Source organism: Chelon labrosus (assembly GCF_963514085.1).
Source record: "Chelon labrosus genome assembly, chromosome: 5".
Taxonomy (NCBI): Eukaryota; Metazoa; Chordata; class Actinopteri; order Mugiliformes; family Mugilidae; genus Chelon; species Chelon labrosus.
This window is the reverse complement of record NC_140341.1, coordinates 13588563-13613371: the sequence shown is the minus strand read 5'-3', so window position 1 is coordinate 13613371 and position 24809 is coordinate 13588563. Positions and strand designations below refer to the sequence as shown.

Genomic DNA, 24809 nt, shown 5'->3' with positions numbered 1-24809 from the left:
TTAGTAAGACTTGTTGTTGGTTGTTTTCTTGTTTTTATTTAATTCCAGGCTCATATTGAAGAACTGGAAAAGGAGATTCAGGCTGAGAGGGTGAAGATAGAGAACTGACCTCTCCAGGGAGCTTGAGGAGATCGAGGAAGCTGGTGGAGCAACAGCAGCTCAAATTGAGATGAACAAGAAGTCGCATCATGACTTTGAGGTGTCAACCCTGCAGCATGAAGCTACTGCAGCAGCTCTCTGCAAGAAGCAGGCCGACAGCGTTGCAGAGCTAGGAGAGCAGATTGTCAACATTGAACGTGTGAAGCCAAAGCTGGAGACTGATGACCTCTCCAACAACATGGAGGGTATTGCTATTGCTAAAGCTAAGTTATGCTATATTTGACTTACCTATAGGTTTAATGATACTAGCATAATAAAAGTCATTTTTGATTTGTAGTCAGGATATTAATATGAAGAGTCATACAACAAAAGGATCTGCAGAATGGCAGTAAATGTTGGTCTTGGACATTTTTTAAACTTATGTTTGGTTGGGACCTCACAGCAAGAAGGTTCTGGGTTCAAATCCATGGGTCGACGGGGTCTTTCTGTGCGGAGTTTGCATGTTCTCCCTGTGTCTGCGTGGGTTCTCTCCAGGTTTTCCGGCTTCCTCCCACCATCCAAAGACATGCTGGTTAGGTTAACTGGTGATTCTTAATTGGCTGTAGGTGTGCGTGTGAGTGTGAATGGTCGACTGTCTCTCTGTGTTAGCCCTGCGATAGACTGGCCACCTGTACAGGGTGTACCCCGCCTCTCGCCCGATGACAGCTGGGATAGGCTCTAGCCCCACTCCCGCGACCCTTCACAGGATAAGCAGTTACAGAAGATGAATGAGTGAATGTTTGGTTGGGAGCTCAAATTCAAAATGATGAGAATATTCACCAGCTGACTGTAGAGGGACAGCTCAAGGTAAGCTTTGAGAATCATTTAGTTAAAAAAAAGTAAAAAGTATTACAGAAGGTTTACTGTTTTGCTTTCTTCTGTTAATAGGATGCCCAACTGCACCTTGATGATGCTGCCAGGGGACAGGAGGACACGAAGGAACAGGTTGCCTTGGAGGAGCGTAGAAATGGTCGGATGCTGGCTGAGCAGGAGTTGGTTGATGCTAGTGAGCGTGTTGGATTGCTTCATTCTCAGGTTTGTTTTCAGGAATCTAACCATGTCTTAAATGTCTATAAATCTAATTGATTTTTCTTTAACTTGACAAATAAATCTCAAATTGAGTGACTGTATTTAATATCCAGAACCCCAGTCTTCAGAACACCAGGAAGAATCTGGAGTCTGACCTTGTCAAGGTTCAGGGTGAGAGCCAAGAAGGCCATCACTGACTTTACATCAGTGATAGATGTGTAATGCTTTCTTCTTTTATGTGTTCAGTAAAACATGGTTACATTTTCAGTTTAAACTGTAATTAGAGACAATCTTTTATTTCAGGCTACTATGCTGGCTGAGGAGCTGGAGAGGATGAAGATAACCCTAACCCTAACAATATTACAGGTTCATGAGAAGAACAATTTCTGATAATTAGACTAAAGTCAGATGTTTTCCCATACAAGAATACATTCAGAGGATCAAATTTTACTGACGACACAAATGTGGGTCAGTCCTGCCCTACACTGAGGCAATGTTCTATTTCAGATGTCACAAGAAACAAACAGTAGACTGCCAAGTCCTGGTGCACTATTAACTTGTGGAGGAAATCAAAGCTTGACTTGGAATCTTGGAGCAGAAGGAGGTCTACACTCAATCTTTTGATGACTATTCAGCTTCTATCCCTGGGCTTTTCTATGAGGGGCACTTTAACATGGTTTATTATGTGTCAAGAACATAACCATCTCACATAAGCAGAAAAAAGTATTCAATACCACCAATTCACCAAAGTGGATTTCTAGAGCAGAGTCACCAATATCAATCAGTATCAGGACCAGCATAGATAACTCTTTACTAACTCAGATGAGATATCAATCTGACCAGCATCCAGGTCACCAGTAGGGGATTTTGGACAAAAAAACAAAACACACACGCACACCCGCACGCACACCCACAAACACACACACCCACCAGTGCACACCCACACACACATTGATGCACTAGTACCTACAGCACAACATTCCCATAAATGACAGATTAGGAACAAATGCGGCATAAAAGGATGTAGAAAATACTTTTAAGTCCTCACACCATCTGCTCAAATCATTACATCTCTTCTGGTTTTATCCCAGCCTACATCATACAGGAGCCGACCTCTACGTAGTCAGTAAGTTAATAAAACCATGAGCCAACTTTCTTAAATGAGTTAAGATTTTCTGATTTGCATGTATGTTTTCTCTGGTTGGAAATAAAAAATGTAAGAATGGACATCAGATCCCAATATTACCCAGGACCCTTAAATCAAGCTTCTTTAACGGATGTCACCTCCTATCGAATGTAGCAGCTGGATGAAGTTCATTTTGCCTTGTGTGGAAATTATTTTGGTCCTGATCTCAGACAGGTTGGCAACTGTTTTCATGCCCATATACAGAGTGATATAATAGGACATCGAACTTATATGGATATGTCTCATCTTTTATTGTTGTTGTGAGACCATGATGTCTGCCAGTGTCCTCTAACTGTAGACCACAAACATTTGCATGACTGGTGCATTTCTAAAACTAAGCTCCAGGCATGTGACATTACCCGAAAACACCTTAATGTTATTTAATCCCTATGAAATATAGTGTTTTTAAAGTGACTTTGAGAGTTTTGCTGAAAATGGTATTATTGATGTTATTAATAACTGTTCTTCTAATTAGATTCAGCATTAGTACAGCCTCTAAATTTATATTTGGTATGTAAATTATGATTTAATGAATATGTGTTGGCGACTCTGATGTTAATGTCATTTCAGGGGTGAACTTTATTTCATTTCAGAGATCTCAAATGTTCAACTGTCCTGTAATGGAATACCAAAGGAATTTGGGAGACTTTCCATAACCAACCTCTTGTGCTGCCCAAAATTTAAAAAAATGCATTGATGTTCAAAGCATGTCCGCACAGTAATGTCTCTTAAATAAACAATTATAGTTATTACAGTCATATATATATATAAAACCTTTAACTATTTAGGATAGCCTAAGGTAGCTATACATACATAAACTTTTTCTCTATCTTAATCAAGCTCCTTTATAATGAAATGTTTTTAGAAACATGTCTGGGTTAGTGTATTGTGTCTGCTGTTTCTTCTGTTCTGCAATTTCTGAAAGTGTTACCCAATGTAGATTAGCTTCTTCCTTTAAGTCCCTGTTAATAAGCATGGTGCAAACATTAATTCATTTTAAAATTGAACACCTACATTTATGGTCACATCCATGTTTTCCATCAAATTAAATTATTTGTTATAACTTCAGCATTCATCTTGTATTTCTTTCTTTGATTTTAGTCACAAATAATTATGCATCACACTTCCATAAACATCAGCAACAGGATGTGGGACATTACCAAACTGGGTGAGTGGCTGGTGCTGACCAGGCACCCCCACCATCTATAAAAGAGGCAGCACTTGACTACTGCATGGACTCATAACATCACAGCACAGGTAAGTGCATCACTCTCTCCTCTGTGTGACCTCTTATTTAATAAAGTTAATGTTTGTTTGCCTTACAACTTGTGCATATTGTCTACAATGTCTTTGGCAAAGAACGCTTCACATGCATGTCATACAGGTGAAATTATTACAATGGACGAGACATTTTCCTGAAACATTTTTACAGTTGTGTAGTAAAGCCATTTCTTTTAAGAAACCATTTTTGTTGAATTATAGGATAATGTATAAGTTAGAAGTTGTAAGTTATCATTAAGTGAAAGGCCAACTGTATCTCTGGTTGTATGAGGCAGGTGAAGGAACGGAAGCGATTTGAAATGAGATGATTCTGATTAATACAGTTTAAATTCTTTGCTTTGAAGCCATTCTCACATTAACCTAATTACAGCAGCTGAAATTAAAAGTTGACAAATATAAACTGAAAGTAAATCACATTTAGGATGAAATATCTTTTCACAGCATCTTGAAACTCCAAAAGAGACTTCAGCGCTCCTTACTTTTGAGAACGAGCTGAGGTAAAATGTCACTACCAATGAATCATGTCTTTTTCATGGCTATCATGGATATAAAGCAATGACTATGCCAAGTTGATCTGGTAACTCTATTCTGCATCCTTCTGGACGTTTCAGTCTCGACTAAAGTGCCATCATGAGCACAGACGCAGAGATGGAGGCCTATGGCCCGGCGGCCATTTACCTCCGGAAGCCAGAGAAAGAGAGGATTGAGGCACAAAACACTCCTTTTGATGCCAAAACCGCCTACTTTGTGGTTGATGCTGATGAGATGTATCTCAAGGGTAAACTGGTGAAGCTTGAGGGTGGCAAAGCCACCGTGGAGACTGATACTGGAAAGGTGTGATTCATAATTCTTCACTTTCTTAACATTAACATTTAAGTTGATTTCAAAAACTCTTTGAATGTAGGATCGTGAGTAGTTTCCATGATTATTTATCTAATATGTATTGGTAAGCATTCAGTCAGTGATTTGTTCCTCAACAAACTATTCAATGAACTTAACTAAATTTCTTTTTCAGACTGTAACAGTTAAAGAAGAAGACATCCATGCCAGGAACCCTCCAAAGTATGATAAAATTGAGGACATGGTCATGATGACCCACCTCAATGAGCCTTGTGTGTTGTATAACCTCAAAGAGCGTTATGCTTCATGGATGATCTACGTGAGTTTCCTATAGAATTAACATACAGATCATCAAACAAACACTTGTCAGTGGTGCTTTCATTATTCTACAATCTGAAAAAAAGTACCAGCAGATGTAAAATGTGGACATGGTGATATTGATCAGGAATTTGCTTCTCTCTACAGACCTACTCCGGCCTGTTCTGTGTTGTTGTGAATCCCTACAAGTGGCTTCCTGTGTACGATGCTATAGTTGTGTCCGGATACAGAGGCAAGAAGAGGATTGAGGCTCCACCCCACATCTTCTCCATCTCTGACAATGCCTATCAGGCCATGCTCACTGGTAAGTTCCAAGTTACAAGAAGAAGAAGAAGCCAAAATTAATTGAAATAGAAGATTATCGAAGGAACAATGAAACCAAGATTCATCTGAAGCATGTATGTTTGTATTTTAGATCGTGACAACCAGTCTATCCTGATTACGTGAGTATTACACAAACTGGTGTTCTAAATGTTTAGAAACATTATGATAATGCAGCTGAAACTTGACAATGTGTCTCTTATACCCCAGCGGAGAATCTGGTGCAGGAAAGACTGTCAACACCAAACGTGTCATCCAGTACTTTGCAACAATTGCAGCTCTTGGAGCCAAGAAAGCCGATGCACCCGCTGGCAAAATACAGGTAAATTTAATTGATTAACAAGAAACAATTTGTCCGAGGGAAGTTTACATGAATGTACCAAGCACATGTAACCACAATTTCCTCTTACAGGGCTCCCTTGAGGACCAAATCGTAGCAGCCAACCCTCTGCTGGAGTCCTACGGTAACGCCAAGACTGTGAGGAATGACAATTCCTCCCGTTTTGTAAGTGATCACATTAAGGAAATACTCTGAGACTTTTTTACTTCTTATCATGTAAGGTCATGCTAACAAGGATCTTACTATCTAGGGTAAATTCATCAGGATCCACTTTGGTTCCTCTGGAAAGCTAGCTTCAGCTGATATTGAAACATGTAAGTTTGAATTATTTACCTTTTGTAGCTGTAGCTATTAGTAGTGTACAAATGTAGTGTCCTCCATTGTTTGATCTATGTTCTTTCTATCTCAAATATATCGATAGATCTGCTGGAGAAGTCTCGTGTCACCTTCCAGTTGTCTGCTGAGAGGAGCTACCATATCTTCTATCAGCTGATGACAGGCCATCAGGCTGACCTTCTGGGTATGTTAGTAGACCACTGGAAACATGGATGAAATAAGTTAGAACAATATCAACAGAAAATCTCATGGATTTCATTTCTGCTCTTCCAGAGGCTCTTCTGATCACCACCAACCCCTACGACTATCCAATGATCAGTCAGGGTGAAATCACTGTCAAGAGCATCGATGATGTTGAGGAGTTCATTGCTACAGATGTAAAGAGTCAATTCGTGTTTCTTCTGATAATGTAACAATAATAATCCAAAAAACAATTATCTAAAAAACAATTATCATATGTATTGATTTTTTAATTTTATTTGAAATGCAGACCGCCATTGACATCTTGGGCTTCAGTGGTGAGGAGAAATTCGGCATCTACAAGCTGACTGGAGCTGTGATGCATCACGGCAACATGAAATTCAAGCAGAAGCAGCGTGAGGAGCAGGCTGAGCCTGATGGCAACGAGGGTACTTAAAAAATAATACCATTCTCTTCATACAAGTTTACTACTGTGGTTAATAACGTGGTATTTAGTAAGTATTCTGTTTTTTTCCTTCAGTGGCTGATAAAATCGCCTACCTCATGGGTCTGAACTCAGCTGATATGTTGAAGGCTCTGTGCTACCCAAAAGTCAAAGTTGGAAATGAGATGGTCACCAAAGGTCAGACTGTCCCACAGGTAATGAATAGAAAACTTTATGTTTCAGAAAAAAAGCATTTTTACATTGACATGTTATTTGGAAAAAAAAGATCAAGTCATAACGTCTGGTCTTATAGGTCAACAATTCTGTCAGTGCTCTGTGCAAGTCTGTCTATGAGAAAATGTTCTTGTGGATGGTCGTCCGTATCAATGAGATGTTGGACACAAAGCAGGCCAGACAGTCCTTCATTGGAGTGTTGGATATCGCTGGATTTGAGATCTTTGACGTGAGTAGCTGAAAAAAAACACTATCGTTATCAAGTTCAACACAATTTGGTCATGAAATGAAATACCTTATTGTCATTACAGTACAACAGCTTGGAGCAGCTCTGCATCAACTTCACAAATGAGAAACTGCAACAGTTCTTCAACCACCACATGTTTGTACTGGAGCAAGAGGAGTACAAGAAAGAAGGCATTAACTGGGTGTTCATTGACTTTGGCATGGACTTGGCTGCCTGCATTGAGCTTATTGAGAAGGTAAGACCAATCTGTCATGTAGAGCTTGAATCATGTGTTTTCACTGACTCCGAAATGATTGATTCTTTAAAATATGACCAAATTTCCCTTCAGCCAATGGGCATTTTCTCCATCCTTGAAGAGGAGTGCATGTTCCCCAAGGCCTCCGACACATCTTTCAAGAACAAGCTGCATGACCAGCATCTTGGCAAGACTAAGGCCTTTGAGAAGCCAAAGCCTGGAAAGGGCAAGGCTGAGGCTCACTTCTCCCTGGTTCACTATGCTGGTACGGTAGACTACAATATCACTGGCTGGCTGGACAAGAACAAGGACCCACTGAATGACTCGGTTGTTCAGCTCTACCAGAAGTCTTCAAACAAACTACTGTGCTTCCTATATGCCACCCATGGTGCAGCTGACGGTAAGAAATAACAATGAGCAGAGTTGGTACAAATAAATGAACCACATAGTGACATATGGGGAACTAATTACGATAAGTGAAGTTTTGATGTTCTAAACTGGCTGTAAGTGTGCATGTGAGTGTGAATGGTCGTCTTTCTATCTATGTGAGCCCTGCGATGGACTGGTGACCTGTCCAGGGTGTATCTCCAATGACAGCTGGGATGGGCTCCAGCCCCCCGCAACCTTCTGGAGGACAAGTGGTTATAGAAAGTGAATGAATGAATGAATGAATGAAGTTTTGATGTTAAGGTGCATTTTTATGAAATTGCATCAGTCGCAGGACTAGAAAGAAGCTGATTACTGCTCTATGATAATAAATTGATACACCACCATAAAGTGGACACCTGAAAATACTCCTATTATTTATTCACTCATGAAATTGATTGTTTTTGAAAACAGAGGCTGCTGCTAGTGGCAAGAAGGGTGGTAAGAAGAAGGGTGGTTCCTTCCAGACAGTGTCTGCTGTTTTCAGGGTATGTATACCATATTATTCATATTTTTTGGAAAAAAATTCAACACTTCATGTAATAAAAATGTTGACCTATTATGTGATGATGCTTATCCACAGGAGAACTTGGGCAAGCTGATGTCCAACCTAAGGAGCACTCATCCTCACTTTGTCCGTTGCCTGATTCCCAATGAATCAAAGACCCCAGGTGAGAAAACCCCAGTCTCACTATTTACACTGAATGCTACACAGTGGTAGTAGTAATATTTTCATCTATATGAATTTACATCCCTCAGGTCTTATGGAGAATTTCTTGGTTATCCACCAGCTGAGGTGTAATGGTGTGCTGGAGGGTATCAGAATCTGCAGAAAGGGCTTCCCCAGCAGAATCCTCTATGGTGACTTCAAGCAGAGGTAACTGTGTTTTTCGAGCTAATGTGATGGTATAGATTGGATACAAAAATCTCACCAATAACATACTTTTTCTTCCAGATACAAAGTATTGAACGCCAGTGTCATCCCTGAGGGACAGTTCATTGACAACAAGAAAGCCTCAGAGAAGCTACTTGGCTCCATTGACATTGACCACACTCAGTACATGCTCGGGCACACAAAGGTACCATCTATGGGATAGTGTCAATAGATTATGTTTTAAATTTTTTATATCCAGTAGTTTTAATCCTATTTCCTTGTCTTGATGAGAATAGGTGTTCTTCAAAGCTGGTCTTCTGGGTACTCTTGAGGAGATGAGAGATGAAAAACTGGCTGCACTGGTGACCATGACTCAGGCTCTCGCCAGAGGATATGTCATGAGGAAGGAGTTTGTTAAGATGATGGAGAGAAGGTAGGACTACAATGAAATATACACAACTGACCTCTTTTAAATCTCCCTCCTTATGACAAGATCCCACTGCCATAACTATAACATCTTATTTAATTTTAGAGAAGCTATCTACGGCATCCAGTACAACGTCCGTTCATTCATGAATGTGAAGAACTGGCCATGGATGAATCTGTACTTCAAAATCAAGCCTCTTCTAAAGAGTGCTGAGACTGAGAAGGAGTTGCAGCAGATGAAGGAGAACTATGACAAGATGAAAACGGACCTGGCTGCTGCTCTGGCCAAGAAGAAGGAACTGGAGGAGAAGATGGTTTCTCTGATACAGGAGAAGAATGACCTGCAGCTCCAAGTGACATCGGTAAGTAGGAAACAAAAACTGTGATTTTATCAAATGTAGTATACCCAATCTATGCTTTTATACTTATAATCTGTAACATACATTTTAATGACTGGACACAGTAAATGAGAGACATAAAGAAGCCATGCGTTTGTTTCATCTTCTGCTTGTATGTGTATATATGCATACTAAACTGTAGTTTAACTAAACAAATACACAAGAAAGTATCTCATTGTTTCTTTTACATGTACTCTAGGAAGTAGATAATCTCTCTGATGCAGAGGAAAGGTGTGAGGGGCTCATTAAGAGCAAGATCCAGCTTGAGGCAAAACTCAAAGAGACCTCTGAGAGACTGGAGGATGAAGAGGAGATCAATGCTGAGCTAACTGCCAAGAAGAGAAAGTTGGAGGATGAATGCTCTGAGCTGAAGAAGGACATTGATGACTTGGAGCTCACCTTGGCTAAAGTGGAGAAGGAGAAACATGCCACAGAAAACAAGGTTCCATTCATTTAAATCTACAGAATTGAATCATTTGTTCACTTCTCATTAGTTTTTTATGTCAGTTTGGTATGTGACATTAAAATGTGCCTCTTTCGACAACGTTAGGTGAAAAACCTGACAGAAGAGATGGCATCTCAAGATGAGAGTATTGCCAAGTTGACCAAGGAGAAGAAAGCCCTCCAAGAGGCCCATCAGCAAACACTGGATGACCTCCAGGCAGAGGAAGACAAAGTCAACACTCTGACCAAGGCCAAGACAAAGCTGGAACAGCAAGTGGACGATGTAAGAAGGCAACTGTTTTTACTTGAAACATTTGCACATTGAATACATTTATATTTTTTGTGGATTATAACAAATCAGCTTTGTTTTAAACTGGTATTTTATAGCTTGAGGGCTCTTTGGAGCAAGAGAAGAAGCTCCGCATGGACCTTGAGAGAGCCAAGAGGAAGCTTGAGGGAGATCTGAAACTGTCCCAGGAATCCGTAATGGATCTGGAGAATGACAAGCAGCAATCAGATGAGAAAATCAAGAAGTACGTTTTTTTGTTTCTGGAAAAGCAATTTGATCCACCTTGGCTTTTTTAGTCTAATATTTCTGAATTGCTCTGAAATTTTATACCAATGGTTATGTCCCTGTAATGGCCATCATTTCCCACATAGTGCTGTAAGTAGGTCAAAATGAATTGGTATAATAGTATGGGTTACGACTAGCCTAAATACATGCCAAACCTGATGTAACCATCAGCCTCAGCTTTTGGTGTGCTGAATTATCACACACTCTGAACATGGTAAAAAGTTTGTATTTGCTAAACAAGCAGTGTAGTGTTATTGTGAACAAATTGTACCCAATTACAGCATGCTGAAGACTCTAGTTTGGTTACTGTCTAGTTATCTTTTCACTTTCACCATAGCTGACATCATCATTCATGTATTTTTTTGTTTGATTATGTTTCTCTGAATACATTCTGTCCAGTTAAAATGAATTTTGTTTTTGTTCTCTTTTTCCAGGAAGGACTTTGAGATTAGCCAGCTCCTCAGCAAGATTGAGGATGAACAGTCTCTTGGTGCTCAGCTTCAGAAGAAGATCAAGGAACTCCAGGTAACATAGTTTATATCGATATTAAACTCACTGAATTTCAAACAGCACTTTAAACCTTTCTGCTGTAAACCTTCTTGATGTTGTTGACACCAATTCAAGGCTCGTATTGAGGAGCTGGAAGAGGAGATTGAGGCTGAGAGGGCTGCTCGGGCGAAGGTAGAGAAACAGAGAGCTGACCTCTCCAGGGAGCTTGAAGAGATCAGTGAGAGGCTCGAGGAAGCTGGTGGAGCAACAGCAGCTCAGATTGAGATGAACAAGAAGCGTGAGGCTGAGTTCCAGAAGGTGCGTCGTGACCTTGAGGAGTCAACCCTGCAGCATGAAGCTACTGCAGCAGCTCTCCGCAAGAAGCAGGCCGACAGCGTCGCAGAGCTGGGAGAGCAGATCGACAACCTCCAGCGTGTCAAGCAGAAGCTGGAGAAGGAGAAGAGTGAATACAAGATGGAGATTGATGACCTCTCCAGCAACATGGAGGCTGTTGCCAAAGCAAAGGTGAGTGGTTGGTTTGTCTTCCATTACAAAACATGACAGTAGCTTTACATTTGTGAACATGCACAAGATAAATTACTTTTTGTTCGTGTAGGGCAACTTGGAGAAACTGTGTAGAACTGTTGAGGACCAACTGAGTGAACTCAAAGCCAAAAATGATGAGAATGTTCGCCAGCTGAATGACATTAATGCACAGAGGGCAAGACTTCAGACAGAGAATGGTAAGTGACTTATATTTAAAATCACTAATGAAAACCAATAATGATCATTTTATTTGACATCATATTTAAACATTGATATTCAGGTGAGTATTCCCGCCAGCTTGAGGAGAAAGAAGCTCTTGTTTCTCAGCTGACCAGAGGCAAGCAGGCCTTCACTCAGCAAATAGAGGAGCTTAAGAGGCACATTGAGGAGGAAGTGAAGGTACCCTTTTCCTACACATCATATTATTATGTTATATCAGTGGCTGGTTTGAAGAAACCCAGTCTTTTCCTTCTTATTGGCAAGTTAAAAATGTTATGTTTTGTTCAACAGGCCAAGAATGCCCTGGCTCATGCTGTTCAGTCAGCCCGCCATGACTGTGATCTGCTCAGAGAGCAGTTTGAGGAGGAGCAGGAGGCCAAGGCTGAGCTGCAGAGAGGAATGTCCAAGGCTAACAGTGAGGTGGCTCAGTGGAGGAGCAAATATGAGACTGATGCTATCCAGCGCACTGAGGAACTGGAGGAATCCAAGTATGTCACTACCACTTCATTGTTTAAATGAGTTTTAAATAAAACTGTTTAGGCGGCTGTGGCTCAGTAGGTAGAGCAAGACACTGAACCCCCAGTTGCTCCCAGTGCGTGGCACTGGTGTGTGAATGTGTGTGTGCTTGTGTGAGCGAATGGGTCGATGTGTCTGTGACTGTAAAGCGCTTTGAGTACCAATAGGTAGAAAAGCGTTATATAAAAGCAAGGCCATTTACCATTTACCATTTCGTTTTAACCAATGAAAAATTCTTCCTCACAGGAAAAAGCTTGCCCAACGCCTGCAGGAGGCTGAGGAATCCATTGAGGCTGTGAACTCCAAGTGTGCCTCTTTGGAGAAGACCAAGCAGAGGCTGCAGGGTGAAGTGGAGGACCTCATGATTGATGTGGAGAGAGCTAATGCTCTGGCTGCTAACCTGGACAAGAAGCAGAGGAACTTTGATAAGGTAACAGGAAATAAAGATTGCATAATTTCAGGAGAAACCTAAATTGATCTTGGTATCCAACCATTGGCATTCATCTACCTATTTCTAGGTCCTGGCAGAATGGAAACAAAAGTATGAGGAGGGCCAGGCAGAGCTGGAAGGAGCTCAAAAGGAGGCTCGCTCTCTCGGCACAGAGCTGTTCAAGATAAAGAACTCCTATGAGGAGTCTCTGGATCATTTGGAGACCATGAAGAGAGAGAACAAGAACCTGCAGCGTATGCCATTCTCAGTAAAATTAAAATAGTTTCAAGTGTGGGTTATTCTCTGACCTTTACAATAGAAGTTACTGATCAAGCTTCACTGTATGCATGAAATCTATATTACCGCCAAACATAATCTTCTTATGGGAAGGTTAATAACCACATCTTCATTTGTTCTGTAGAGGAGATCTCTGACCTGACTGAACAGATTGGTGAGACTGGAAAGAGTATTCATGAACTGGAGAAAGCCAAGAAGACTGTGGAGACTGAGAAGACTGAAATCCAATCTGCTCTGGAGGAAGCTGAAGTAAAATCTTCATTAACACTTGATAAACTACACATATGATTAAATAGCAGACCATATGTGTATGTGTAATCCTGTATTGTGTCTTATCAAAAGGTAACTTTTTTCATGTGTGTGACTATTTAAGGGCACTCTGGAGCATGAGGAGGCCAAGATTCTCCGTGTTCAGCTTGAGCTCAACCAGGTCAAAGGAGAGGTTGACAGGAAACTGGCAGAGAAGGACGAGGAGATGGAGCAGATCAAGAGGAACAGCCAGAGGGTGATGGACTCCATGCAGAGCACTCTTGATGCTGAAGTCAGGAGCAGGAATGATGCCCTGAGAGTCAAGAAGAAGATGGAGGGTGACCTGAATGAGATGGAGGTTCAGCTCAGCCATGCTAACAGGCAGGCTGCTGAGGCCCAGAAACAACTGAGGAATGTCCAGGGACAGCTCAAGGTAAGCTTTGAGAATCATTTAGTTAAAATAAGTAAGAAGTATTACAGAAGGTTTACTGTTTTGTTTTCTTCTGTCATTAGGATGCCCAACTGCACCTTGATGATGCTGTCAGAGGACAGGAGGACATGAAGGAGCAGGTTGCCATGGTGGAGCGTAGAAATGGTCTGATGCTGGCTGAGATTGAGGAGCTGAGAGTTGCCCTGGAGCAGACAGAGCGAGGACGCAAAGTGGCTGAGCAGGAGTTGGTTGATGCTAGTGAGCGTGTTGGATTGCTTCATTCTCAGGTTTGTTTTCAGTGAATTAAAAAATTCTTCAACGTCTATCAAGCTAATTGATATTTCTTTTACATAACAAGTGAATCTCAAATTCATTGTCACTGTTTTTAATATCCAGAACACCAGTCTTCTGAACACCAAGAAGAAGCTGGAGTCTGATCTTGTCCAGGTTCAGGGTGAGGTGGATGATGCTGTTCAGGAAGCAAGAAATGCTGAGGAGAAAGCTAAGAAGGCCATCACTGATGTGAGTTTTGGATAGACGAGACGTAGCCTGGTTGTTCCCATACTGCTTTGCGCGCGATTTCATTCTCGCTGCAAAAGCAGTCTGGAAACCATCGCCCACATTTTCTCCTGAGATAGGGAACCAATCACAGAACGGGGGGGGGGGGGGGGGGCAGCAAGACGATGACGACGTCTATGCGCGACACCGAAGTTTGTAGTGTGTTAATTCAACATGGCAGCGGACCTAACGTTACCGTTCGATGCAGCCTTAGACAGTGTTTTAAGTAGCTTAGAACGCAAGTTTATTTTAAAAAAAAACAGCAACGTTTGGCGTTGAAAGACTTCATTGCTAAGAAGGATGTGTTTGCTCTGCTACCAACAGGCTTTGGCTATGAATCGCGCGCAAGGCAGCATGGGAATTACCAGGCGCATTTGATAGACATTCGTAGCGCCCAATAAACGGCTCTAGGCGTTTGTAAAACCACGCCTCAAATACGAGAAAATAAACACGTAGTTTCCAGACCAGCATCTCATTGAGATGTGCAGTCGCGTCAGCCAGGCTAGACGAGACGTTTATTTCTATTTAAAATTCTATGCCACCAAATAATTGTTCATGCTTAATCATTGATGCCAAGACTTTTAATATTACCATCTACTATACACTACCCATTATTTCAGGCTGCCATGATGGCTGAGGAGCTGAAGAAGGAGCAGGACACCAGCTCTCACCTGGAGAGGATGAAGAAGAACCTGGAGGTCACAGTCAAGGACCTGCAGCACCGTCTGGATGAAGCTGAGAACCTCGCCATGAAGGGTGGCAAGAAGCAGCTCCAGAAACTGGAGTCCAGGGTATGCACCATATACAGTACACTTTTTATGACATGAATTTGATTATTCACCTTTTTCTCACTTATAAATCTTATTGGTCACTTTGTTACAGGTGCGTGAACTGGAGTCTGAAGTTGAAAATGAGCAGAGACGTGGAGCTGATGCTGTTAAAGGAGTCCGCAAATATGAGAGGAGAGTGAAGGAGCTCACCTACCAGGTAATTACTCATTTACCTAAAACATATCAACAGCTACCTTTTTTTCTGTCTCTGTACTTCATCAGGAACAAATCTGTCATTTGCTTAGACTGAGGAGGACAAGAAGAATGTGAACAGACTTCAGGATCTGGTGGACAAGCTGCAGCTCAAAGTCAAGGCTTACAAGAGACAGGCTGAGGAGGCTGTAAGTGAAATGTTTTGCGATCTTACATATGGAAATGTGGAACAAATCAATAATGACTTCAATAAATCTTTGTTTTTATTAAAATATATGTGAACCCTTTACAGGAGGAGCAGGCCAACACTCACTTGTCCAGACTGAGAAAGGTGCAGCATGAACTGGAGGAAGCTCAAGAACGTGCTGACATCTCTGAGTCCCAGGTCAACAAGCTGAGAACCAAGAGCCGTGATGCTGGAAAGGTAACTTAGCCTATGTGATCACATGTTACACAAACCTTAGTGCAATGGGGTTCTTCAAATAATTCACCTCATTTAATCTGCATTGAAGTTGTGGATATGTAAAAAGAATTATATAAACGATAACAACATAGCTAGCTTAAGTGTTGCTGATATGTGTTGAGTAACTGTATTCTTTTTGATTTTTTGCAGTCTGACAGTGCTGAATAAGAGACAACATCCTCTGGGAACCATTTGACAGAGTTCATAAAATATGAAAGTTGTTGAATTGTCTTCTTATGATGTGATAATTTAATAAACCTCCTTACTGTATACAATTTATTCCGTTTCAATTTCTATCTAGTTTTTCTTTAAAAGTCAAATTTCAAAACACAATGTACACCACAATAGTCTGGTAAAGCTGGGAGGAAAACTTGAACCATAAAATGGAGAAGAAAAAGTAGTTATTGGTAAATGCAGAACACAGGTTCTGTAAAAATTGGGGGAGAGCACACTAACAGCGACCAGAGGGAAGAGAGGACAATTGAAACGGGAAACAATTGATGCCGGTGCACTACACAATGATTTATTGCAAGGTCTTATCTTCTGACATAAAAGGCCACAGAGCGTTAAAACCATAAAAGGTTTTAAAACCAAAGTCTAAAATGTGAACACACACGTTAAAATAGTCCATTTATAAACAAGCTAGTAAAAGAGTCCATTGCAACAGCCAGACCGGGTACCATGGTGGCTTAGAGGTGGTTATGAAGATCTGCGGCTGCGTTAGGTGCTGCAGGCGCCTCGGCCGCTACTTGCAGTGGGCGTCCTGGGAGTCACCTGGAAATAAAAACACACGGCCAATACGGGTGTCCACACAACACTAGAGGCACAGGCACAAATACACACCAGAGCGTTACAATGGCCCAAAGGGAGGTACTTACCCGCCAGGCAGAGCACCATGCTCTGCCGCTGCAAGTACGTCACATTGCAATGCTCTGGGTTTTTTTCTTTCTGTCGGTCGGCGCTCACACTGTCTTGCCTTGTCTCCAGCTCACTCGGTGTCTTCTGTTCTCGTGGTCCCGTCTCCTCATGCCGTCCCGGTGTCTCCTCGTGCCTTCCCAGCGTCTCTCTGGCGTCCCTCTCACATGTTAGCTGCCCTTGTTAGCTCTTTCTGTGCAAGCTGTGCACAGAAAGGCCTCAGCTCACTGCGCCACTGTCATGGTGAGTGACATGAAAGATGATAAGTCATTAACAGTAACACTATAATATACAGTATATAGACTTTAGAAAACATGGCAGTAGACATATTTTAATTTGACACATTATTTAAATTTTAACATCAAACTATTGAACCGATACATATAATATAATATTTACTATTATCTGAGTTTTGGAGAAACACCCAAATGCCACTGGTGTATAATCCAATAAGTCCAGGGTCAAACATTTTCCATCCAGATCCATAAATATAAAAATCTTCATTCAGTGCTTACATTTAACATGTCACCTCAGCTTTAATTTGTAGGAGATTTGTTTGGCATGTTTTCAGCATAGCTGTCAAGCAAGTGTCCACTAATTTAAAAAGGATGCATGTGCATAGCTTACTTTACTCACTATTTCACATGTCTGTCATCTACTTGTAAAATGAATCTTACTGGAACGCGGCATGGCACAGGCTGTGGTTTTGGAGAAGCATGTGGATGTCACTGGTATACAGTTGCAAGACAGGCACACATCCCAGATGTCTGAAATAAAATTAAGACTGAGTGCCATTACATAAAATCTGATGAGGTATAATACATATCTTGGAATAGAGTGGATGACACATTGCCATCTAGGCTGGGATAAAACCCAAAATAAGTTCTGTGTCAACAAACAAGACGTAAGAGATGCCTGAACAGTAATAGTAGCATGAATGAAAACCCTGTCCAGTAGTAGTGGAAGTTAAAATTTGTAAATTTAATGAGCAAACAAAAAATAGACTTTTATTCAGTCAGCCTAAATAGCAAGTGTCCACTATGCTCAATTAAGTTAATGGTATTTATGCATAAGCCTTGTTATGCATAAATATATTACACACTATAATGGGAGATAAGTGTTACACCTAGCTCAGGTTTAGTACAGTTTCTTAGTCTCAACATATCAAACATGAATCTGTCCTTTTGTGTTATTTTGGCAGAATTCTTTAACATGGCAACATGGAAAGACTCGGAGGTCCGTTTAGATTTCAGAACCTTGGACATGTAAAAGACAAATCTGGAGTGCTCCTCAACTTCCCTAACATAAAAAAATAAGAAGAGGCTGAGCACTGCTCTGACACATGACAGCCAGACAGACAATGATGGCACTGAACTTGCAATGGAAGTGTACAATTTTCCATCCCTGCCATCAAAAAATATGACCAACATGGATCTGATGACTTTCCTGCATGAGAGGAAACTGACAGGAATTTATCCCAACATGTGGGTTGCACTATGAATCTTTGCAACTCTCGCTGTCACAGTGGCTGCTGCTGAAAGAAGCTTTTCTAAGCTTAAACTCATTAAAACCTACCTGAGGTTTACCATGCTGCAAACTCGTCTCTCTGGACTCTGTCAACAATAAACATAAATCAGGTGGTCTGCAATGAGTTGTCATATGATGATGATGACTTTGCTGGGAGAAAATCTAGGAAAGTACAGCTGTGCCAAGAGAGGTGAGGCTGATTAGGTAGTGGCATAGTTTATCACTAGTGGATGCAATAATAAAAAGCACCACTAGAGGTCTGACATGAATACCTTTTTTTGTATATACAGTAGTTTTTCATATAGTTGTGTATGGAAAACTGTGTACAAAAAAGTCATTTGCAGATAACTTACAAGATTTTTATTTTGTGGTAAAGGTATTTATATTGTATTTCAGATTTTTTGGTATTTGTTTGTAATTTGTAAAGCATGTAAATTGGGTGACATGTATAAATTAAAGACAATGGTAAAAAAAAAAAAATGCTATTCGATTTCTTTTTATAGCATATGTAAATGCCACATTGGATAGGGCTGGCTCTGGGTGGCACAAACACTTTCACTTCTGCTAATTAATCCTGAAGCCGGTTGCATAAAGTATAGAGGTTCATCCTTCTCCTTCATTTTCAATTTTCACTTTTAGAAGTCACTCCAGATGTGCCACATTAATAATTAATGATTGTTGCCTCAATGCATCGAATAAGTCTATGGAAGTAAAAAAGTAAAAGAAACGACCGTATGTTTATGGAAATCTTTAATTAATCTGTTATGAACTCTGTTAAGTTGTCCATTAGCTGTTGTTACCTATTCAGCAGTCTCAGACTGAAATGAAGAAAAGTAATAAAAAATGATTCCGATGATCTTCAAATCACATATAGACACAGGACATAATACTACTGGCCTATATGACCTTTGTTGTGTGATATCAAATAAACCAGTCAACACTGTGTTTACAAATGGGTCTGTTGGCAACAAGTCGTGGTCATAAACTTGTGTGAGTGTCCTTAGGATTCCTATTCCTTTATACTGACCATCACATTGCTGAACTCGCAAAGCACTGAGCACTCTAGCCAACAAATAGCCACAAGAGAGCCCTTGAATTCCAGCAATGGTTTTCAGCTTATGTTATGCCAATTGTCATTCCACAACAGTGTGCGGTTCTTACAAGTACCACTGACTCGTTGTTGAGTCCTAACATAATCTAATGCAACAATTTCTACTACAACATAGTTGATCTGCTAGCTGGAGGATAAATGCTCAGAAGAAGATCAAGGAACTCAATGAACACCCAATTACTACTTTAAATTAGTAAGACTTGTTGTTGGTTGTTTTCTTGTTTTTATTTAATTCCAGGCTCATACTGAAGCACTGGAAAAGGAGATTCAGGCTGAGAGGGTGAAGATAGAGAACTGACCTCTCCAGGGAGCTTGAGGAGATCGAGGAAGCTGGTGGAGCAACAGCAGCTCAAATTGAGATGAACAAGAAGTCGCATCATGACTTTGAGGTGTCAACCCTGCAGCATGAAGCTACTGCAGCAGCTCTCTGCAAGAAGCAGGCCGACAGCGTTGCAGAGCTAGGAGAGCAGATTGTCAACATTGAACGTGTGAAGCCAAAGCTGGAGACTGATGACCTCTCCAACAACATGGAGGGTATTGCTATTGCTAAAGCTAAGTTATGCTATATTTGACTTACCTATAGGTTTAATGATACTAGCATAATAAAAGTCATTTTTGATTTGTAGTCAGGATATTAATATGAAGAATCATACAACAAAAGGATCTGCAGAATGGCAGTAAATGTTGGTCTTGGACATTTTTTAAACTTATGTTTGGTTGGGGCCTCACAGCAAGAAGGTTCTGGGTTCAAATCCATGGGTCGACGGGGTCTTTCTGTGTGGAGTTTGCATGTTCTCCCTGTGTCTGCATGGGTTCTCTCCAGGTACTCCGGCTTCCTCCCACCATCCAAAGACATGCTGGTTAGGTTAACTGGTGATTCTTAATTGGCTGTAGGTGTGCGTGTGAGTGTGAATGGTCGACTGTCTCTCTGTGTTAGCCCTGCGATAGACTGGCCACCTGTACAGGGTGTACCCCGCCTCTCGCCCGATGACAGCTGGGATAGGCTCTAGCCCCACCCCCGCGACCCTTCACAGGATAAGCAGTTACAGAAGATGAATGAGTGAATGTTTGGTTGGGAGCTCAAATTCAAAATGATGAGAATATTCACCAGCTGACTGTAGAGGGACAGCTCAAGGTAAGCTTTGAGAATCATTTAGTTAAAAAAAAGTAAAAAGTATTACAGAAGGTTTACTGTTTTGCTTTCTTCTGTTAATAGGATGCCCAACTGCACCTTGATGATGCTGCCAGGGGACAGGAGGACACGAAGGAACAGGTTGCCTTGGTGGAGCGTAGAAATGGTCGGATGCTGGCTGAGCAGGAGTTGGTTGATGCTAGTGAGCGTGTTGGATTGCTTCATTCTCAGGTTTGTTTTCAGGAATCTAACCATGTCTTAAATGTCTATAAATCTAATTGATTTTTCTTTAACTTGACAAATAAATCTCAAATTGAGTGACTGTATTTAACCCTCAAGGGGGCTTGACTATTTTACTCCTTAAAAGTCCTTGCGCCAAAACGTGGCTCCTTCCCAAAAACTGCTATAAAAATAGTATATATTCATATTTTTTTCTACTTTAAACACGTCAGTCTTTTAGAACTACTTCAGCCTGAAATATACATATCAAATATTAATCATATTTTTTTGTTTTTTAACCCTTTAAATGCCAGTATGTTTACATAACTCTGCTGGTTTTTATCCAGAAAAACAAAAAAACTAAAATAATTTCCATAAAATACATTTCAATAACTAATGGCTAACTATTATTTTTAGGCCCTGAGATGGGTCAATGATTGGCAGCAATACTGATTTTCATGCATTGTTTTTTTTTTTGCAGTGTCAGATTTTTAAAAACCCAGCCTTATTAGTTCCTAGTGACAAAACGTGGCTCCTTCCCAAAAACTGCTATAAAAATAGTATATATTCATATTTTTTTCTACTTTAAACACGTCAGTGTTTTAGAACTACTTCAGCCTGAAGTATACATATCAAATATTAATCATATTTTTTTGTTTTTTAACCCTTTAAATGCCAGTATGTTTACATAACTCTGCTGTTTTTTATCCAAAAAAATAAAAAAACAAAAATATTTTCCATAAAATACATTTCAATGACTAATGGCTAACTATTATTTTTAGGCCCTGAGATGGGTCAATGATTGGCAGCAACATTGATTTTCATGCATTGTCTTTTTTTTTGCAGTGTCAGATTTTTAAAAACCCAGCCTTATTAGTTCCTAGTGAGAAAACGTGGCTCCTTCCCAAAAACTGCTATAAAAATAGTATATATTCATATTTTTTTCTACTTTAAACACATCAGTCTTTTAGAACTACTTCAGCCTGAAATATACATATCAAATATTAATCATAGTTTTTTGTTTTTTAACCCTTTAAATGCCAGTATATTTACATAACTCTGCTGGTTTTTATCCAGAAAAACAAAAAAACTAAAATAATTTCCATAAAATACATTTCAATAACTAATGGCTAACTATTATTTTTAGGCCCTGAGATGGGTCAATGATTGGCAGCAATACTGATTTTCATGCATTGTTTTTTTTTTTGCAGTGTCAGATTTTTAAAAACCCAGCCTTATTAGTTCCTAGTGACAAAACGTGGCTCCTTCCCAAAAACTGCAATAAAAATAGTATATATTCATATTTTTTTCTACTTTAAACACATCAGTCTTTTAGAACTACTTCAGCCTGAAATATACATATCAAATATTAATCATATTTTTTTGTTTTTTAACCCTTTAAATGCCAGTATGTTTACATAACTCTGCTGGTTTTTATCCAGAAAAACAAAAAAACTAAAATAATTTCCATAAAATACATTTCAATAACTAATGGCTAACTATTATTTTTAGGCCCTGAGATGGGTCAATGATTGGCAGCAATACTGATTTTCATGCATTGTTATTTTTTTGCAGTGTCAGATTAATAATCTTAGCCTATATTGATATATGATGATTTCTACTAGGCCATCTCCTATGACAAGTATCCTCCCCCCCCCCCAAATGCTTATTACTTTGTTGTGTTCTAAAAAATACACGATCAGTTTGAACCAGAAAACATTTATTTTAGAAAGCTGAACATGAGATGAACATGAAATATGTGAGTGTGAGAGTCCAGCTCAAGTGGAGCAGAGGCTGCAGATGGTCAGACTGTGGTCCTTGCAGGTGAACTTCCCACATTTGCAGCAGGTGCTGCCAACTCTTCTTTTTCTGTCCATGCAAAAATCGCACAGCCTCCTGCCCTTAGGTTGCCTAATGAGGGAGGAGGGGCCTGCAGCAGCACTCTGTACATCTGCGACGATTGCTGCAGCGGCTGAGCAGCGGGGAAGGCGCCCTCTATTCTGGATGTGTGGGGTCACCAGCGCTTCTCCCACCTCTTGAATGAAGAGCCTCCTCCTGTATGCCTTCTGCTGCTCCCAGGATGGCTCGATTGACGTCCACAGGACGAACGCGTTGTACAGCGAGACGTCAATCAGGTTGTGGAAGAGAGCTAGTGGCCACCGATTTGTCCGTCTCCTGCAGGAGTAGGTGCTAACAACCTAACAAAAAACCAACAAACACAATTTGAATAAATAATCAAATTATTCTTTCTCATGATAGGCTACACATTATTTCTTTTATATGAAAATGCTTAGACAAGAACATAAGAGTAAGAATGAATAGATGTGTGCTAACTGATGCGTAATGGCACATACCTTATCAAGGTTGTCGACACCTCCTTTGCACCTGTTGTAATCATGGATTACGGTGGGCTTTCTCTTATTGTCGTCACCGATGCCTGGATCTCTGTGTTTTGTGCTCAGGAGCAGCACATTCTTGCCCCGCCTGGGGATGTAAGACACCAGGGCGTGGTTTTTGCCAAATGCGAATACGGAGGAGAAGACGGCTCTCGCTTTTGCCTGGAGCAGATGAGGGGGAAGCTCAGGCTTGTTACGGCGAATTGTGCCAACCAAGGCCAGTTTCCTCCGGAGCAGCTCCTCTGACAGTGCGAAGGAGGTGAAAAAATTGTCACACGTGATGACATTTCCCTGGAGCCCCTCCGTCATCTCCAGGACCACCCTCTTCCCCTGGTTGACTTCTGCGGGACTTCCAGCTTCTTTGCCGGTGTACACCTGCAGTCTCCAGGCGTAGGACGTTTGGACGTCGCAGGTTGCCCAAATCTTTAGCCTATATTTTGCTGGCTTTTTAGGCATGTACTGCCTAAAACTGCATCTGCCCTTGAAGGGGACGAGCTGTTCGTCCACACAGATGTCTCTGTCTGGGTTGAAAAGCATTGGTAAACGGTGCGTCCACATGTCCCACACCCTGCGGAAGGCAGCCAGCTTGTCATTGCGGCGGCGTCGGGGTCGGGACAGCTTGTCGTCAAACCGCAGTGCTCGGCTGATGTGGTGAAATCTTTTGTGGGACATGGTGGCCCGGGAAATGGTCCGTCCCCATTTTTCATTCCACAGACTGAGGGTTGATTCATCCTTTGACCGGTAAACACCGGCCAAAATGAGCAGCCCCAGGTACGCCTGCAGCTCCTCCGTGTCCAGGTCTTGCCAGCCTGTGATTGCGCGTCTCCCGTGCAGGTTGGTCAAGGCCAGGATATGCTGCAGGATGTCATGGGTCATCAGGAGCGAAAAGCTGGACACCGGGTCCCTGATGCGTGCCGCAGCATACTGGGTAGGTCCCGGGACCAGACCTCTGGCTGCTGGGATGTAGCGCAGCGTCTTGTTATTAGTGGGAGACCACACTAGCTTGCCATTTTTTGAGGTCCATCCCTCTGCTTGATTCACTTCCCCTTCTCCTTCAGATGAATCTTCAGCTGAAGATGAGCTGGACTCCAGCTGATCTGTCTCTACCTCTGAAGCCTCCTCCGTGTCGGCCTCAGAGTCTGAGTCTGAGTCGGACTCGGAGGATGAGGACCCATCCTTGCAGTCAGACTGCATAATTATGTCCAGAGCGTCCTGTGTACTGTACTTTCTTGCCATCTCCAAAATGACTATTCCCGCACTTCTGCTCATATTTATAACCACGGCTGCAATGCACCTGCACAAACAACCTGAATGAGAGCCTAAACAAAGTTCAATTTTGTTTTGGTTCTCACTAATCATTATTTTTATTATTGAATTAGTTTATAGCGCAGAGAGTGACCTTCAAAGAGAAAATACTTTTGAAGTTGGACACACACACGCACTTTTTTTTTTTTACATGCACACACCATTATCCAACATCAAAAGCACACACACTTCCTTCGCAGAAAACAGTAAAAAGTGTGAAACTTTGCTGCATGCTTTGAATGGGTAAAAGTGGCACCACCTGGTAGACAAATATAAAAATTACAAAATGAAAGCCAGTGGTCCAAAATGAAATCTTAACATAAAGGAATGCATTAATTTATGTTAGGATAAACGTGGGATCAAAAAAAGTGGTTTTAATGGGTTTCAATGGGGCACGTTTTGGCGCTAGGAACTATTATGGATGGGTTTTTGATAGCATAGCCATTTTAGGCTTAATTAAAGTACTGATATGACAATTCTAAAAAAAATTAAAATGAATATCTTCTGGAAAATTTGAGCTATATTCATTCAACACAGCCAAAATGGCTTAAAAAATAAACAACAGAGTGGCACGAAATGTCCCCAGGATGCCTTAAGGGTTAATATCCAGAACCCCAGTCTTCAGAACACCAGGAAGAATCTGGAGTCTGACCTTGTCAAGGTTCAGGGTGAGAGCCAAGAAGGCCATCACTGACTTTACATCAGTGATAGATGTGTAATGCTTTCTTCTTTTATGTGTTCAGTAAAACATG

The 24809-nt window shown here is 41.0% G+C and overlaps 1 protein-coding gene across 1 annotated transcript; it reads left to right on the top strand.

Annotated features, from left to right (window-relative positions):
* The first annotated feature begins 1271 nt into the window (after positions 1-1271).
* On the top strand, positions 1272-15727 carry LOC311488377 (myosin heavy chain, fast skeletal muscle-like). The gene is made up of 39 exons (XM_084545031.1): positions 1272-4468; positions 4650-4793; positions 4940-5096; positions 5208-5235; positions 5324-5435; positions 5526-5618; positions 5704-5767; positions 5875-5973; positions 6063-6166; positions 6280-6418; positions 6511-6629; positions 6728-6877; positions 6960-7130; positions 7224-7530; positions 7971-8044; positions 8140-8227; positions 8316-8433; positions 8512-8635; positions 8727-8863; positions 8963-9218; positions 9454-9696; positions 9805-9981; positions 10086-10231; positions 10707-10797; positions 10897-11286; positions 11378-11504; positions 11588-11706; positions 11818-12014; positions 12289-12472; positions 12561-12726; positions 12894-13018; positions 13143-13451; positions 13532-13735; positions 13845-13970; positions 14627-14797; positions 14889-14993; positions 15082-15177; positions 15282-15413; positions 15603-15727. Exons 1-39 carry the CDS (start codon positions 4265-4267, stop codon positions 15618-15620), a joined length of 5814 nt encoding a protein of 1937 aa, XP_084401157.1. The 5' UTR covers positions 1272-4264; the 3' UTR covers positions 15621-15727.
* Positions 15728-24809: the final 9082 nt, after the last annotated feature.